General features: G+C 31.7%; 3 protein-coding genes across 7 annotated transcripts; all 3 read right to left on the reverse strand.

The window, feature by feature from the left end:
- Positions 1 to 301: 301 nt before the first annotated feature.
- Positions 302 to 1,571, reverse strand: LOC124847624 (uncharacterized). The gene is made up of 3 exons (XM_047325164.2): positions 1,335 to 1,571; positions 741 to 953; positions 302 to 526 (listed from the first exon to the last, which is right to left on the reverse strand). The coding sequence occupies exons 1-3, from the start codon at positions 1,341 to 1,343 to the stop codon at positions 500 to 502; spliced, it is 249 nt and encodes an 82-aa protein (XP_047181120.1). The 5' UTR covers positions 1,344 to 1,571; the 3' UTR covers positions 302 to 499.
- A 927-nt stretch (positions 1,572 to 2,498) lies between these two features.
- TNO1 (TGN-related, localized SYP41 interacting protein) lies at positions 2,499 to 10,904 on the reverse strand. Of its 3 annotated transcripts, none has more exons than XM_047325119.2 (9): positions 10,755 to 10,904; positions 10,390 to 10,565; positions 10,019 to 10,300; positions 6,437 to 9,925; positions 5,298 to 6,120; positions 4,558 to 5,201; positions 3,959 to 4,109; positions 3,803 to 3,884; positions 2,499 to 3,044 (listed from the first exon to the last, which is right to left on the reverse strand). In XM_047325119.2, the coding sequence occupies exons 2-9, from the start codon at positions 10,507 to 10,509 to the stop codon at positions 2,942 to 2,944; spliced, it is 5,694 nt and encodes a 1,897-aa protein (XP_047181075.2). In that variant the 5' UTR covers positions 10,510 to 10,565; positions 10,755 to 10,904; the 3' UTR covers positions 2,499 to 2,941. The 3 variants fall into 3 exon arrangements, with proteins under 3 accessions (XP_047181075.2, XP_047181076.2, XP_047181077.2); XM_047325120.2 differs by lacking the exon at positions 10,755 to 10,904 and adding an exon at positions 10,712 to 10,730; XM_047325121.2 differs by lacking the exon at positions 10,755 to 10,904 and having other exon boundaries at positions 10,019 to 10,297; positions 10,390 to 10,702.
- Positions 10,905 to 15,576: 4,672 nt separating this feature from the next.
- On the reverse strand, positions 15,577 to 17,573 carry LOC124847610 (E3 ubiquitin-protein ligase AIRP2-like). 3 transcript variants are annotated; one of them, XM_088114851.1, is made up of 5 exons: positions 17,197 to 17,573; positions 16,723 to 16,885; positions 16,530 to 16,596; positions 16,142 to 16,382; positions 15,577 to 16,031 (listed from the first exon to the last, which is right to left on the reverse strand). In XM_088114851.1, the coding sequence occupies exons 1-5, from the start codon at positions 17,283 to 17,285 to the stop codon at positions 15,821 to 15,823; spliced, it is 771 nt and encodes a 256-aa protein (XP_087970977.1). In that variant the 5' UTR covers positions 17,286 to 17,573; the 3' UTR covers positions 15,577 to 15,820. The 3 variants fall into 3 exon arrangements, with proteins under 3 accessions (XP_087970977.1, XP_047181100.1, XP_087970976.1); XM_047325144.2 differs by having other exon boundaries at positions 16,723 to 16,769; positions 17,197 to 17,570; XM_088114850.1 differs by lacking the exon at positions 17,197 to 17,573 and having other exon boundaries at positions 16,723 to 17,186.
- Between the last annotated feature and the right edge of the window lie 1,225 nt (positions 17,574 to 18,798).

The following is an 18,798-nucleotide window of genomic DNA, read 5'->3' on the forward strand; positions in this document are numbered from 1 at the left end:
CATCATCACTTTCAACTTTTCAACACACCATACATTTAAATCATTGATGGAAGACGCCTGCATAAAGATATTCTGTAAATTAAAAAGTAGAAATTGAGAAAGTTTACCAATAAAATCACCCTCATATAAATTTACGGGTAATATATATATATATATATATATATATATATATATATATATATATATATATATATATATATATATATATATATATATATATATATATATGTGTGTGTGTGTGTGTGTGTGTATATATATATATATATATATATATATATATATATGGTTTATTGCAAAAAGATTGACATTGATTCATGTAAGTATATTGCAATTCATAAATAACACACAATACAGTCAGTACATGAAACAACTAAAAGAAGATTCATCGATCAGCTGCACTATTCACTTCACTCGAGTCTCAAGAACAAATTTAAGTAATAATAACATTTTCAATCAATACTTCTTCCCATCAACGAACACCTCCTTATGTTATCCTCCTCTAAGGGCCAAAGCAAAACCATTTTTTCTGCACACAAATAATATCACATAATTGAATCTGCATTGAAAGGAATTCCTTGTTGCTAAAATGGCTATATATGTCAGAATGCAGATTATCAAAATCTTCAAAATTTCGGCGTGAGAAATTGAATTTATAGACTTTTTTCATGTAAATTGAAAATGGGTATGTGTCAGATCATGAAAAGATAGTAATTCTTAATCATAGTTTGAAGAGAATGTACCTTTGTGTTAGAGGCACTCTTGCTCTTTTTTTGATTCTTGCGTTTTCGAGAATCGTATTTTCGCTGAGAAGGGAATCGTCCCGAGACTGAGGCAATTTTCTTTTCATCTCTGGCTTTGTTGAATATAACAGTGAATCCTTCAGCTGAAGCAGGATCATTCACATCCCAATCCCCAAACTTGGGTAAAGGCTTTCCTTGTTTTTGATCATAATACTGCATGAACAAAAATGTCAATATCACCCAAACAAATCATCAATTGGTCGAAGCTTTTGCCATGGCATATTGCAGACAATCTTAAGATTTCCCAACAAAAATGACATAAACAAAATCTGTTCCATAAAAGACAAGAAAATGAATATGGACAAGATTGATTCTTTCTTCTGGATTTGATAAGATAAATCCTATTCAAACATTTCCATGGTAATATATATCATCTGGGTCTATAAAAAAATTGGAAAGTTTTGTTTTTTTTTTTTAATTTAATCGTTTGTAACAAGCTATTTTGTTCAGACAAGAAAAGAAGAGAATCTAAATGATGGAAATGACATAATGCAATGATGCATGGTAATAGAGAAGGTGGTGAAGAAATCATACCGAGGCCATGGATTGAAGCTTAATGATAATCAACAAAGCCAGAAACGGTAAAGAAAATGAATAGGTGCAGAAAAAGACGAATGCTAAAAGTGTTGGAATGGATAGCGTTTTATAAAAGATCTACAAGAACAGGAAACGAAGTGCACGAAAATTAGCTGTAGGATTTCCATGGCCAACTCATCTAAAACACGGTTTATTTAATTCTCTACAAATTTTTTTTTTAATTTTTTGTTAACTATAGCACAGACCAAATGTTGTCCTTTTCCCATTACCTGTTTCCGTTACAAAATACCAAATAAAAAACGTAACTTTAACCTGACTTTTTTTTTTGTTTTAACATTAATTTTTTTAAAATTTTTGTTAATAATAATTAATAATAAGACATTTTTTAAGAATAAAAAATGCATAGTAAAGAGTTCTATCATAATCATTTTTTAAATAAAAAATTACACTTGTAATTAGTTGTGGGTGTGAATATCTAACCTAAGGAAGAAGTAATGCACTGCCGTGACTCCTTCATCTTTATATATAATCTTCACCTCGTTATTGAGAAATATTTTTGATATATCTAATACTCTTACATTGTTTAAAAATTAAAATAAAAAATAATTTATTTATTTTTTCAATTTTCAGAAACTTTTTTAAAGATAAAACTCTAAAATAGAATAATAATTCAAGTATGGTTGCCCATTATGAATGAAGCCAAAATATAGAATGATAAAAGAGTTGTTCTTGATATTATCTTGGGGTCGCACCCCATCAAATTTTTTTCTGCATCCCATCAAAGCTTCTGGAAAATTTTTTCTTTCCGTACTAGGAATGTGCGATTGTGTTCTGAAAAAAAAAATCCAAATTGATTTAGTGTTTTCCAAAATATAAATTCCGGAATGATAACTTCCTTGTTCCTGCATCCCGATATAAGTGATACTTCCCAAACTATTCCTGGTTGAAAATATTATAAATTTTTTTATACTCCCCTTATTTTTAAGTTTTTAGCGCCACGTTGACTTCTTCAATTAAGCAATTGAAAATCATTGGCAAAAAGAAAAATACTGAATCATCTAAAAACATATACTAAATTGAAGCTAAAAAATTGTAAAACAACTAAAAAAAATCTCAATAATGAGAGAACATAAAATATTAAACCATAAAACAATGAAAACATACAAAATCACATATACAAGTTCTCCTTGATAAAGAGAGAAAAGAGCTATCCTTCAATTGGTCTCTGTATAAATGAATCACCCTTAAAATCCTTCTACATTTTTATTACATTGGCATGCAAAAAAATCATCTACCTACTTTCTATCCACCACATACTATGATATTGAAACAATTATAGGTCAATACAATGGAGGGGCTTCCTTTTTGGAAAAAAAAAAGCTGTCAAAATATGAGCCCTAACATTGAAGACCAGAATCTCTGAATCCCTAAAATGTGACTCCAGAGAACAAATAGAGGATTTTATGAGATATGAGAAAAACGGGTTAGGTTTCACTAAGAAGTAAAAAGACATGAATAAAAAGAGACAACTTTATATCTACAATACAATTTGCAGAGGCGACATCCAATGTTGAGCAGTCCAGGTAGGTTTGATCTAAACTTTTCTACAAGATCGTCCCCAGCAGCCAGATATGCAAGAGAAGCAAATAACCAACAACTCCTAATCTTGCTCTAGGACGACTCATGAGAACTCGACCACCAGATAACCTGCATAGGGAAATCAAGTTCTTTTTTTTGATAGAGTTCAAAATAAATGGAACTATTAGCACTACTAGAGTTGTATTCTCAGTTGCAATAATAAAAACATTGAATTTGTATTTCTGAAAATGCTTTCATTTAAAGTATTTAAGTTCAATTAAAAGGAACTATTAGCATTAATATAATAGAGATCGGAATTTACCAACTTATTTAATGATTTTATTTAGAAGTAGTTACCACAATGCTACTAAACATATACAGTTGTCTCTAGTTAAGCTATTTTAGCAGTTTTATCATTAAACAAACTAAACAACGCCAATAAATCAATTCCAATTATTCAGGGCCGAGTTACCTTCTTTAATAAAATAGAGTTTTTGAACAAATCTTTAGTCCCTTTTTTTCCAAAGAAAATGTCATGGTGTATGGTGATTTGAATTTGATACTAGGAGAAATATATCTTTTTTTTCCTAAATAATTCCAAATATATGTAGCCTTAAATTTTTTTCCTATATAGAATGAAACCATTTTAACAGTCTAGTAACTGCTTCCTTTAACGCTCTCCTAACCATGGATCTTTAGCCTCCTCTGGCCGGTCTTTCTCAATACAGCACGGTATTTTTTGAGATTCTACGCACAAATATCATCTTTAAAATTTTAGGTCTTCAACGTTCGGCCATCAATTTTACCATGTAAATTCTACAATTCTTTCATGTTAAACACTCTTCGTTTACCTCGTTTAAAAAAGTAAAAGAAAATAACAATTTTACCAGAGTCCATCAATACGATCTGCAATGAGCTTTCCATGTTTTGGTACAAATCCAGATGTGTTTAGAGACTTGAAGACGCGACCTGCAAAGTAACCTAGAATTAAGTCATCAAATTTTCAAATCAATAATTCACAATAATGACAAGCTCATAATTACCTTTATCCTCATCCGTATCCACTCTGTTAATCAAATTATCAGACTCCATACTAATATCAAGTGCAAGATGGTCAGCAGATCCTTTTCGCATATTCCGCACATGAGCAGCTGATGAGACAGGTGATATTGCTTTCTTGCCACGTGATGAACCCTGTGCAAAGAAGCATACATTTAACATGCATTTCCCTTATTCACTTTAACACGTAATTCGAGAATGCATCATAATATAAAGGAATTGATAAAAGAAAAAGCAAGACATGATCAGTCAGAAATCAAACGAATATCCAATATATGTATGTGAAGGGAGAAAATTTCCCTTCAAAACAAATTTCTAGTTCATCCGGATTTATTTCAATAAAAGAAATAAGGCAACGGTAGATAGACATATCTATTTGTCATATTTCAGGATCAATTCAGAAAGACAAAGGCAGGTGCTAACTAATGACACATTAAACCATCAATATTATGTCACAAAGAATCACAGGATATGTTTCTAATGAGTCGTTGAAACATTTGAACTTAAATATCCTTGCAGATCCACTTCCAATACCACATATGTAAGAACTATAAGGTTAGAAAACAAGGTTAAGATTGACCACCTCTTCAACTTCAGTTATCTCAGACCCTGTAGGTAATGAGGATGCTTCATATATGCTCCTGTCCTGGACAATGTCTGGCTGAGAAGTCCTATCTTGAAGTGAATCTTCAAGTAGTTTAACCTTGGTTTTTAATTCATCAATAACCTTCTGACTTCCAACTAACTTAATATCAAGTTCTTGGGCCTTAGATTTTGAATCATCACATTCTGAACGAATGGCAACAATACGTTTTTCCAATGCTGGTATTAATTCCTTCAAATCCTTAGATTTCCTACTTACAACCCATTCACCGGTTCCCAAAGAAATATCCATAATTTTTTCTAATACATAAGTGAGCTCAGACAATTCATTCTTGAGCATATTTGCATCTTCACAGTTTCTACTGAGTTGTTTAACTTCCTCCTTCATATCCTTAATTTCAAGATCCTTTGTTTCAAGGATTGACTGCAGCTTTTCTTTATCATGAGACATAGAGTTTAATTGATCATGCAACCCAGTAATACTATCAATAATGTAAGAGAGTTTTTTCATAGGGGCTGAAGTAGGTAGCTCCAAGTCATCTTCAGACTCTACAATAGGGATTTTGATCCTATCTATCTTGTCAAAGACATCTCTCATTTGAGATGATGTAAGGAGGGAGTTTTCTGCCAATGGAAAAAGAAGATTTGAAATTAAATCAACATATTAAATAAAATAAAATCCAATATGGTTAAGTCAAGAAACATATCAAATTTCTTTACCTTCTTTTGCTAACAAAGCATCTTGCATTGATGAAATCTCAGCCTCTTTTTCTTTCAATTTTTCTTCTAGGGCATGATAACTTTCTAACTTATCCTTAAGCTCACTGCCAGCACTTTGGAGTGATTGAATATCAGATTCCAGCAGCGAAACTCTGTTTTTATTTAAGTCTCTATCATCTGTGACTAATTCAAAAGCAACTGTTGCTTCTTTCAATTTATTCTGTAAATCTTCAATTGTTGCATCTAACTGCTCACTTCTAAATTCAAACTGTCTAATCAAAGCTTGAGTTTTTCTACAAGTACTAATCAACTTATGTGTGGCCTCCACGTATTTACTGTTCTTATGATGATCTGCTTGCGCATCTGCTTCAAGGTTTAACTTTTCAACCTCAGAAATGGAGTCTAGCAGCCCAAGATTCTTGTCAACTTCACTCTGAAGTGCAATGGTAGAATCAGTGCATGCAGATAGCAATACATTGATACTGTTTTGTAAAGTGGCAATGATATTTTCCTGTTCTTCTTTCAACTTTTTCATGGTATTTGCTTCTTCTTTCAAACTTTCCATGTTCTGAACAATAGTCTCCGAGATGGTCTCAGTCTCCAACAGTTTTCCATGGAGAGGAGAAATAAACTCATCCATAGAATATGAAAATTCATCAAACTTATCTGCAATGTGTTTGCTGCTCAACTCAAATTCTTTCACAATCTTTCCAAATGATAAGATTATGGTGTCAATATCAGCATCATCAATCTCTGTGTTTTCCAGTTCAACTTCAAAATTTTCAGGACCATCCAAGAATGTTGTTCTCATAATTGTATTTTCCTGGAGCAAACAACACATTAAGACAGAAATATAGACAAAAGCATTAACAGAACAAAAACAGCAATAGACACACACACACAGAATGATTTAACAGAATGAAAAGATTTGAAACAGCACATTTGATATCAAAAGCCATGTAATTTTCTAATCAATACACATATCATGCATTGATCACCATTAACTTTTTTCAATTATATGTAGACACATATGTTACTCATGAGAAGTCTTGGACGGCACATTAACAGGTTAATTAAGTATTCAACTTACGAAATAAAAGAAAATAATAACAACCAAAAGGGGGTGGTAACAATACTACCTCCATCACTAGCTGTCCCTTTGAGTCCTTTGCATTTAAGGCAACATTATCTCTAATTTTGTTGACAACGAGATTCATATTCTTCAGGGTCTCATATTTCCTCTCAAAGAATTGTTTTATTCTGGGAAATAGAGTAGTGTCCTTCATGAGCACCTGAAGATCATTAAGAAGTCCAATGAGCTTTAAGGACCTGCTTTCTAAGTTGCCATTCTTTCCAGCTAACTCGTCCATGCATGAATTTAACTTCAAACTGAGTGAAGATATCTCCTGTTTTGCAATTTCATTTGAATTTTCTAAGGCGGAAACATCATCTTGTGCCTTTGATAATGCATCCTCCAGTGATTTTATAGTTTCAGAAGCATCTACCAAATTGTTGGCATGATTTGCAGCTTCATCTTGCAGCTTCTTCAATTCATTTTCCATCTCAGTCTTGACAACTTGATCAGCATTATACTTTTCATTCAATAAATTGACATTACCCTCAACCTCAGATAGTCTACCTTCTAGATCCTCTATTTTCCTGCTAGCCTGTGCCATTTTGCTTGTTTGGCTGGCTGCTTCATCTTTAAAACTCTCTAACACTGTCTCTGCAGCTACTCTGCTAACTTCAGCCTGCTCTTTTTCATCAGAAAGAATAGAAATATCTTTTGCTGCTTGTGATAACGCCTCTTCAAGTGACTTATTAGTACCCTGAACCTGATATAGTTTATCTTCTAGATCCTTTATGGTCCTGCTGGCCTCTGTCAGTTTGCTAGTTTGACTGGCTGCTTCATCATTAAAACTCTGTAACACTCTCTCTGCAGCTACTCTGCTAACTTGAGCCTGCTCTTTTTCTTCGGAAAGAATAGAAATATCTTTTTCTGCTTGCGATAACACATCTTCAAGTAACTTCTTAGTACCCTCAACCTGATATAGTTTATCTTCCAGATCCTTTATGATCCTGCTAGCCTCTGCCAGTTTGCTTGCTTGACTGGTTGCTTCATCTTTAAAACTCTCTAACTCTCTTTCAGCAGCAACTCTGCTAGCTTGAGCTTGCTCTTTTTCTACGGAAAGAATAGAAATATCTTTTTCTGCTTCTGATAAGGCATCTTCAAGTGACTTGTTGGTACTGAAGACCTCGGCAACTTTATCTTTAACTTTCTGTAACTCTTCCTCCATTTTTCCCTTCTGATATTCTAATTCTGTTTTCTCTTCAGCAAGTTGAGAAACACTGTCATTCGAAGACGATAATTCCCGTTCAAGGGATTTTACAGTGGCTTGGGATTCAGCTACTTTATTTTCAAGTATACTGGCATTCTCCTTCACTAGTTGCAACTCTTGCTCTATGTGTACCTTGGCATCTTGGAATTCACTGATATAATCAGCAAGCCACTTCACCTTTTCTATTGGTTCATCAAAAGCAGGCTCAACAGGAAGAATGATACCATCAATACACTCCATCACTTTCTGTAAAATGTTATTGCTCTCAGTTAAGAATTGGTCTAACTGATTCCTCTCCCTTTTCATTTCCAGAAGATCAGCCTCCAGCTTTGGGATGCTTTCCAAATCACTGGACAATCTGTTGATCTCATCCCTGTATTCAGAAACAGCAGATTCTTGCTTCTGCAAATCAACCTTCAACTGCTCAATCTCTGAGTTCCTTTCATTTAGAAAACCTTTTAGATTGTCCCTATCCTGAACCAGCCCCTTTCCTTTCTTAACTGCCATGGACAACTTATCCCTAAGCATGGCAGTCTTCTCCTCTGATCGATCAAGATCTTGCAGCAGAGAACTCCTTTCTTCTTTCAGAGTTACAATTTCCTCAGATGCCACTTTTAGTTCTTCTGAAAGTTTATTTGTACTTGATCTAATTAGCATCTCCTCTTCTAGTATATCTTCATAGAGTATTAAACCTTGGTCTCTAACATACAAGAGACTTTGAATGTTTTCAAACAACTCAGCATCAATCTTAGATGCTCTAGACAAGGGAGCACTCTGCCCTTTTAGAATTTGAAAGCATAAATCGATGATCACAGAAGTGTTGGAATAGTCAATCCCTTCATCTTCCTTGTTCAGGCCACAAAGATCAACTAACATATTGACTATCTGATCCTTCTCCAAAGAAATTTGACAGTTCTTGCCAAAAAGCTCATCATATTTGAACTTCAAATCAGTTAATTCTGACAGAAGGAAATATTTTTCCTGCAATTCCAGCACAAGAGAAATACTCAACTGATCAATATTGTAACGGGATGCTTCCATGATTGTGGAATTTTCTTCCTGTAGAGTGTCCATGATCTCCCGGGCCCTAAGACAAGAATCCACAATCCAATTCACTTGTGATTCCAAATCATATGATGAAACAGGCTCTGGTATGTCCACTAGAGATAGAGATTCCTTCAATTTGCACAACTCTATGAAGGCTTCCTTCAGTGTATTTCTCTCATCCGCAAAACATCTGAGTTTCTCTGGCACATCAAACATTCCAGGATCATCAGGTTTGGCATAAGACAAGATTTCTTCCACTTGATCCCAAACTGCATTCTTTTCTAATAATGAGTTCTGTAGGGAAACGACCATATTTTCACTATGGACCAACTCTTCCTTAGCAACCTCAGCAGCTTGGAGTGCGACTGACTTCTCTTCCAATTCAATCAAACATTTCTCAAGCTCGCTGGATTTATCAGCCAGAGACTTCTTTAACGAATCTCGCTGCTGTACCAATGCCTTTCCTTTGGTCACAGCCATACTAAGCTTTTCTTTCGTATTAGCACATTTAACCTTTTCCTGCTCAAGTTCTATTTTCAAATTTCCTAGCTCAGTATTCAATGTCCCTAGCATCACCTTTTCCTTATCAAGCTCATCAACCAATTTCCGGTTTTCATCTTCTAACTGAGCCAGTTTTTCAACCAATTCTGTTTCCTTTCTTTTGAGCTCCAGTAACCCACCATGAGCACCAGCAAGTATGCTCCCATATTGCTGCTCTTTAGAATCCAAGCCTACCTGGGAGAAAGATTGCCCAAGTTGATAAATTTCAGAAAGAATCTGATTGTACTTTCCAATTAAATGCGTAGTGCCTTCTTCAATATAAACTATTTTCCCACTAATAGAATCATCCAATACTTGTTCTTGAGTGACAACTGTTGCAAGAGAGGATATCATTTTATCCATCAAATTCTCAACAAAACGATCCTTTTCAAGTTGAGCTTGAGCTGAAACCTGAAAATTATCATTAGATACCATTAACTGAGCTAGCTTTGTATTAAGATCCTCTATCTCACGGTCCCTGATAGACAGATGTTCCCGAAGATTACTTATAGTGGTTTCACTGTTTGACCGTTCTTCTGAAGCAGTGTTCACAAATTCCAAACATTCTTTTATCATCTCCCTCAACGGAAACTCACTCACGTCCCTATCTCCAACTTCAGTTCCATTCTCTTTGCCATTGTTGAGAGTCTTTAGCTGACAATGAAGATCAAGCACTCCCTGTGTAACAGTTTGTCTTTCTTCCTGCTCAACTCAAAAAAGAAATAATGAGTACTTCACATCAAAATTCATTCTGTGCAAGCTAAAACCACTCTCAAATTAATACAAACGACAAACCTGGTATTCCTGCACAATCCGTTCTTTCTCAGCATCAGTTTTCTCCAGCTGATCTGGGGAGTGAGAATCCCCGACTCCATTGCCCATTTCAACAGAATGTCTCTGCTGGTGATGCATAACTTCATTTTCCTCCGTTCCGTCATCTTCATTCTTCTCAGTTGAAACTTCTTCATCCTTTTGCCCGGTTAACTCATCGGGACAATCAACAAACATGTCATCCCTGGCAGTATCCTCTGCAGACTTCTCATCATCAGGTTCTCCATGATCAACACGCTCTCCCTGCTTCACTCACATTAATCGAAAAGCATCAGTGCTCCGCATTGCCCAATTTTCGTAGCTTGAATAATAAACAATTGGTAACCAATAAGTACCTGGTCTTGATTTGTACCAGTGTTTGATTCGTTATCCACATTTGATTGCTCGTGCCCCACACCACCCCCTGAATCCGAATCCGCTTCCGGAACCAGCTCCGCTACGTGATTCTCAGACATCTCAACATTCAAATTCCTCACTCCCAAACGAGATTCGGATCTGCAATTTCTATTTCCTTCAAAAAAAAAAATGCACAAACGATAACTCAAACAAAAATAAAACCAATTAAATACAAATTCAAATTAATTCAATCAAACAGCAAATGAGCTTGAACATTTATTTTGATATATGAAACCCTAAAATGAAATTGACTTGGAAAACCTGAAATAGCAGAGTGAAAGCCAATCAAACTGTAAATGCATACCTGTTAAGACGACGAATTTCGGATTCTAAGAAAAATAATAAAATTTAAAAGCAGATTTTATTTTATTAATTTTTATTTGGTTATTATTATAGTTTTGGATTATTGGTACTACTACAGATCCTGAAACTGGTCTGTGTCTGTGGTAAACGGTAACGTTGTCAGACTCGTCGTTGACCTTTCTGTCCTATTTCTTTGGTACTCAAAAACGACGTCATTTGGATGCGGAAGAGCTGATACGTCACTTTGTAATTTTCTATAAATTATAATTTTTTTCGTTTACAAATTACTTTTTTTTTTCAAAATTATAATTTACCTGTGTTGGTGGGATTTTAAAGATTGTTTTAAGACACAACAATTTTTTTCATTTAAAAAAATATATGATTTATTAGATTTTTTAAATATATTTTTATAACTAACATTTTGTAATTACATTTCAATGAGTTTATGTAGTAAGATTTTTTTAAGGAAATTGCAGATTTATAAGTTTTAAAATAGTTTTGGAAAAAGTTTAAATTATAAGAACTAACAATAAGAAATAAAGTAAAGTAAATAAATATTTTTATTTTTTATTAAATAAATAATTAGTTGGGACGTGATACTATTAAGACGAAGTATTATCCTAAATTCACCTCAAACACACCTCGGGAGAGAAATTTGCTAAATCTTTTTGCATTAATAGAAAGATAAGAAATTAAATAATAAATAAAAAATTAAAACAATTGTAAATTTGGTTTTTTGCAGTTTTTGTTAAAAGATATTTATTTTATTGAATGTTTAATTTTTTTATATTTTTAAATTAAATATTAATTGTTTGATTATTATTTACGTATTTTTGTATGAAAAATAAAAAGACGGTTTATTTAAGTTCTAAGTTTAAATATTATTAAGTTTTTATGAAAAAAAACTTTTCAATTGTCCAAAAATGTCACAGTTTTTAACTGAGTTTCATTTTAAAGCTTTAAATAAAACATTACAAACTAAAACAATAAAAATAAATGAAGTACCGAAATTTTAATTTTTTTTACCAAATTTTTTTATTTCTTATCTCCTCATGATTAAATTAATTTTTGTTTAAGTATTAAATTTAAAAAAAATATGCTACTCTTTTATGAAGATAATTATGATTTTCAAACTTTATTTCTTCAGTGTCCAAATTCACAATGTCTTACTTAAAATTACAAAAATAAACACTTATCTCACCCCAGTACTATCAATGGTTATTCAATTAACATGATATAAAAAGCTTAAACACTCGATGAAACAGAAATTTTTTACAATATTTAATAAAAATATCCATTTTTTTTTTCAATAAGAGTCACATTACTCAACTTGTCAACAAAATCAATTCATAATAACTAAATTAAAGAATATAGTTTTTTTAATAAAAATTCAATTAAAATTACATAAACACCACTGCCATAAAGGTTATAGTTATATTAAACAAAATTTAGAAATGAATTACTTAAATTCACCACTGACATAATGGTTAGTTATATTAAACAAAATTTAGCAATGAATAGAAAAGAAAATAAACAAATCCAGAAAAAGTTCCAAGTTATATAATGGTAGTGATAATACTCATAAAAAAAATTAAAATCCAAATTCAATACATTCATAACGGTAACTGTTAATTAATTTTAAGTGTAAAATAAACAAAAGTTTAGTTGGGCAAGGCTGTGTTTGTTCCCCTGACATTTATTGTCACACTTTCTTTTGACTTTGCGCTGTCTTTGTTGTTTATTATTTTTATTTTCGATTTTCTGTAAGTGGTATTGTCTCTGCTCTCAATGGATTGGATTGACCGCTATGCAATACTTCTTGAAATACAATATACCAATTCAAGGTTTATGTACAAAGGGTCAATTTTTTTTCAAATTTACGTGTCTCACTTTTTAAATTTATTTCAACTGAAGTTAATATAAAAATCCCAACTTTAGCATAAATAAATTTTAAACATATATTACATTATAATTTCAACATATACATGCTTAATGTATGAAAGATGACATGACATGAGAGTCAAGCACTAGAAAAAGAAAAACTTTATAAAAAGGTTAGGTAGCACGATAAATTTAATAAGAAATAACTTGACACGATAATTAAGTAGCACTAAAAGGTTGGAAAGATATTTAGATAAATTAGTGGTGCATTCCAATAATTCGATAAGATACATAAAAAAACTCAAATAACTCTTCAAGAAGTCTAGATGTCTACATAAGGTGTATTAAGAATCTATATTTTTCAACAAGAAGTCTATGTGTCTAGTAAGGAATATGAAGAACTTAAATAGCTCAACAACAAGTTCATATGTCTTAGTAAGGTGCATGGAAAACTCAGCTCAATAAGAAGTTTAGATATCTCAATAAGATGCACGAATAACTCATATAACTTGGTGGAAAGTCCAAATAGCTCGGTAAGATACATATTATATCACTCACTTCAAGAGTACATGCATCTTATTAAGCTATTTGAGTTCTCCATGCATCTTACTGAGTTATATGGACTTCACACCAAGTTATCAAATTTTTGTATGCACATTGTCAAGTTATTTGAACTTTTCGCTGAGCCATATAGTTCTCTATACATTTTACCAAGTTATATGGATTTTCTGCCAAACCATCTAAGTTCTTCATGTACCTTACCGGGCTATTGAAATGCATCACTGGTCTATCATAATGCACCTTGCCGACCTCTCAACGTTATGTAACTGTCTTGTCGAATTATCTTTGTACTTGTCCTTCTTGTTCAATTTCACATGCTACTCAACCTTCTTACAAGTTCTCCTCTTGATTGTGTTTCGCTCTCGAGCTACATTCCATGCTCAAATCACATGTATAATGAAGTGGATATTTCATTCAAAATCGTTTGCATTAAAGTCTTCCACCCTATACATGATTTCAATTTAAAATTTATTTGTTACAGTCGTCATTCTCATGTACAACTTCAAGTTAAAGTCATTATTTACAACTTTTACTTAAATTTTAAATGGTGATTAATTAAGTTTCATCTTATCGAAGTCACTAAAATTACATACAAACTTCAATGTAATCAAGAATCATCCATACTATTTATCACTTTTTCAAATAAAATTATCAACCTTATACAACTTAACACATATGTATAATAAATTTACAAAACGATCCAAATACTTTTAAGTTTAAAAAGAAAAATGACCCATTTTGATAAATAAACCTATAATTCAATCATATCATATAATAATAATAAGACATTAAGTCACCTTTAATTAATAATGATAAAAGGGTTAGCTCCCATGTCAAATATATCAAACTTGATAGCTAATTTATTTATACTTAAACTCACGATGTAAACCTTCCTATCATATTCATATACATTCTATTACGATCATTATAAATTATAGATTAATTTGAACCCTAGAAAATCAAGGAACTACTAATTTGCATAAAAAGTCTATATGAAAAGTTATACCATATTCCACCTTACACCAAGACTAATATTAAATGTGGTAGAATTGAAAGAAAAAAAAGTTGTATCAATGCAAAACATAAATGTCAATTCAAACTTCTGTACGAAAATTTCAAAGACCACACGTCACTACATGTAAAAGCATTCAGATATTTCCCCCACCTAAATGCTTAAGCTTTTAAAGATGATTAATTCATGAATCAGACATAATATCAAAGATATATGATCAGTTACAGTACTTTGTCTTTATACAACTCAACCTATGCTGGCAGTTTAGGTTATCTTAATAAAGGTGGAAAATGTATTTTCCTAATTTTTAGTACATGCTTTTAAATTTCAGTACACAAAATAATGAAAGGAAAAAAAAATATTACTTTCAAAATAACTGTTTGTAGGCTCCATGTTGAAATTGAAACTTACACTTACCTGTGATATTATATTTTGAAGGCTTTAATTAATTAAGTTCGAATTCTTTCACTTTCATAAATTTAGGTATTTTTTAAATGAATTATTACTAAAAACAAATTGTTCATTAAATAAAAAAAACTTTTTAAACTGATTTTTTTATTAATTATATTATATTTTTAATATAAAGATAATATTATAGTTAACATGAAATCATGAAAAAAAATGTTGCTTTAATTGAAAATATGTTAAATAATAGAATTGTTATATATATCAAAAACTTTCCATCAGCACCATTAATAAAATCGTCGTTGTTATTAAAAAAAATCAGTTAAAACATTAAATTTTACTTATAATTTTATATTAGTTATAATATAATTCTGTATTAAGTAGAAAACTTCATATTTAGTAATAAGTAAGATAAATAAACAAAAATAACAACTACATCAAATGAATAACAGAAATTAATTAAACGATAAAAATTCACTTAAAAAATATAATTTTATAAAAATACTTAATAAACTAAAAATTTAATAAGAATTATGTTACAAATATCAAAATTTAGAATAGAGTTGAAACTTAATTAAATTTATTTTGAATTATATAAAAGAAATCCATTTGGCTGATTCACACGGTTCAATCAATAAATAAATAGTTCTGTATTCTTTTATAATCATCAAATTTTAGGTTATATCTTTGGGATTCCTTCAATCCATTCTTAATATATTTTTATCTCTTCTAATAATAGACTAGAGAAATCCATTTTGAGATTAGAGAAACTAAAAATATAAAATAATAAAAACTAAAATGGAACCTTATAAATTTTAGAGAAACTTAACAGAAACTTTGCCCTCATTTATATTTTAGAGAACCTTATGATTTTCCAAATGTTTACATTTCCAACATACATTACAGTCACAACAGAATCATTTTCTCAACATCAGTCTGTGGCAACAAGTAACATACAAGAATATTTAACTTAATGGATCCTTCATACAAGGAATTCCAGGTTAATTGCAAGAACAATGTCTACAATGGAGATACATCACAGAAGTAAGAAGAATGGTTTTTCTGGGCCAAAAAACCAGAAATATCTCTTACCAGAACAACTGTGATTACATTACCAGAGTATTTTCTTTCCAGACTCTATTCACATTTGTATTCCGGAATTGACTATCTGTACATTTTTTTCCTTTTTGTTCTTATTCAATGGAAAATTAAATGAGGTATTCATAATACATTAGGAAAAGTGCATCTGGGTGATCTTTTGGCAGCTTGCTGATATAGAGGTAAAAACGCAATAAATCCTCTTTAGAAACTGTTTCTGCATCAACAACATCATCGTCACAAGTTAGCACCCATAGATCCTCTGAATTAACTCTCCTCAAACTGCCACGACAAAAAGGACAAGACTCTGATTTTCTGTTCCTGCAATTGAACAAGTCCAGCAGCACAACCGTCAAAAATGATAAACCATTGGAAATGACATAAAAATTGAAACTTGATCATATGGGATATGAGACAAATATTTTGATTACCACTTGCGGTAGCATTTGATACACATGGCATGGCAGCAACCAGGTAAAACCATTTTGGTGCAAGGCTCTAAGCAAATTCCACATTCATCTTCTCTTTGCAAATCAATATTGGTTAGTCTCCCACTTGCTTCAATCAACTTATTGCCATGACTTGAACCTTCTATGCTTGATTCTCCTGCTTCAACAGCCTCCAACTTCTCCAAACTACCATGAAGCCTTTGGAGAGATGGCAATATAACGGCTGAAAGTTCAATTTGTGATAACATAAATAATGTGAGGAATAGTCACCAATGGATGACAGCCACAAACGGATTATACTTTTGATTAAAGAAAAATATTAAAAAATAAAAATGGTTTTTTTCTTCTTTAAAGTCAAATATTCACGCACCATAAAAGTCCCCAATGGTAGCCTTCCTTCCATGGGTAGACATGTTTGATCTACCATCATTGTGTACCTTTGGTAAATTATAGAGCAACAACATCAAGAGAAAAAACATGAAACATGGGTATCATATACCAAAGTGTCCAAAACCGTAAAACATAAAAGGATCAACAGAGAGAGATAGATAGATGAAGGATACCTTGTATATAATTATGTGGAAGAGGTTGAGATACCTATGGAGAAAGCCTGCACAAGAACAATCCATCCATTGTAGAAATAACAGGAAGAGAGGAGCCAACTGATTGTAAACCAATTTCATTTGAAGAACAGTCCCACCCTTGGCTCTGGGAATTGCAGCAGCCCTAGAAGAGGGCAGCACAACACACAATCCAAATTCAGAAGGGGGGCAACAAAAAAAAAATAACACAATCAAATTCACCAGTGACAAACAAATTCCTATCATGAGCAACAAATTCAATGACCCTATCAATACTTGATCCTGTTCCTTTTATAAAATTAACATACTTGAAAGCAATTAAAGGTGATAATCAACAGTACCGAGAAGACCATCCCCACACCCACTTCTTTCCCAGTACCCAAAACACACATATACAAAGGAAAGTTCATAAATTGATGAAAAAAATTTAAAGGGTAGGGGAAATATTAGACTCACAAAGCATTAGCGTGCTGTATATCAGCTTCAAGTACTTTGAGGGAATCGTGGTAAGGTAAACGGGAAAGTTGGTACGGAATCATTGCCATCTTTCCCTCTTTGGCTTTACTTTGTGGAAAGCTGAAGCAGAGAAGAAAGAGAAAAACTGAAGAGGGTCACAGAAAGAGAGAGAAGTGATCAAATTTGAGATGAAGAAGACCCTTATCCTAATCCCCACCTAAAAAAAAGGAAAACCAAGATAGAGAAGTGATGAATTGAGAGAAGAAGAAGTAGGGCTAAGCTTTTTGATGTTTTGTGTCCGAAAGTTTGAAGCTTTTGAGAGATATATGAGTTGAGGAGAGTGTGGTTGGGTTTTGGTGTTTGGGTGTTGCGGTGGGTGAGGTAAGGAATGCCGTAACAGAAACGATGCGTTGCGTTGCGTATTGCGTTTTTTCCCATGACGAGATTATCACCATACCTACGATTATCACTACGAGACAACGATAATCATACGATATACGACGCAAACTACAACCAACACACAAGAAAACAGACAACTTGGGTTTGTAAGTAAAAGAATATCGACAAGACATTTAATGGATAAAAAATACAAAAAAGGTTAACCATTAAGATGATCATGGACTATTTTTAAGAAAATAAATAATTTCCTAAATTAGAAATCTGTTGAATTTTTCTGAAAAATTCAGAGTTGACACTAATTTTCATAGTTTAAAATTGTAAGGAACTAATAATTTATGACAACTTTAAAATCTTTAAAGATTCAGTCAAAAAATTATATGATAAGATTTAATTAAATGCTGTAAGTTTAATGACAGGTTAAAAAAATCTAAATAGTTGAACGACCGAGTAATTTAAATCAATTGCAAAGTTTTGATCAACTCTACTGGGAACAAAAATTAATTTAAATTGAATTTTGTCCTTTCTTAATTTTTACCCACGACTTACATTTTAAAATTTTAGACTTTATGTTTAAAAAAGTTCTTAATTTTGTTTCAATTCTAAATTCACGTTTATTTGTTTTTATTTTACATTTTGTTATTGTCTGGAACATGTATGTCGTCATATCAGGTGTGATGAACTTGAAGAGGTAGATATTTATAAGTATTTCAACATTCAAAGTCATAAATATTTTATAACTTTATTAATAATGATAGAAAAATGCTTGAAAACTTGAAAATTGTTGATATTTTTTTTTCCTTACTTTTTTATATTATCTGGGTTTAATCATATTAACATGTTATTTTAGTGAGTCTGACGTTACTCTATCATCAACGTAAACTTCTATATACTTTTTTATAAGATAATGAAAATTTTTGTTCATTAACCTTTGATAAGTTACTCTAACATTTTTCAATCCAAAAGACATACTTTTATAATAATAATTGATTTTTTTTAATGATAAATAACGTGTAGGTATACATTGAAATTTGAAGAGATAATATACTTCGACAAACAAACAAAAGAACAATATCATATTTTTGACAAACCAATTTTATACAATAACAATACTAAAATTAAAAATTAATATTTTATTCTTTTTATTGTCAAATTATATCGATAAAACTATTTTATTTTTGCTTAAAAGTTCATGTAAACATCCAC

The sequence above is a fragment of the Vigna umbellata genome, chromosome 5, assembly GCF_029865625.1.
Source record: "Vigna umbellata cultivar VRB3 chromosome 5, Vumbellata_1.0, whole genome shotgun sequence".
Taxonomy (NCBI): Eukaryota; Viridiplantae; Streptophyta; class Magnoliopsida; order Fabales; family Fabaceae; genus Vigna; species Vigna umbellata.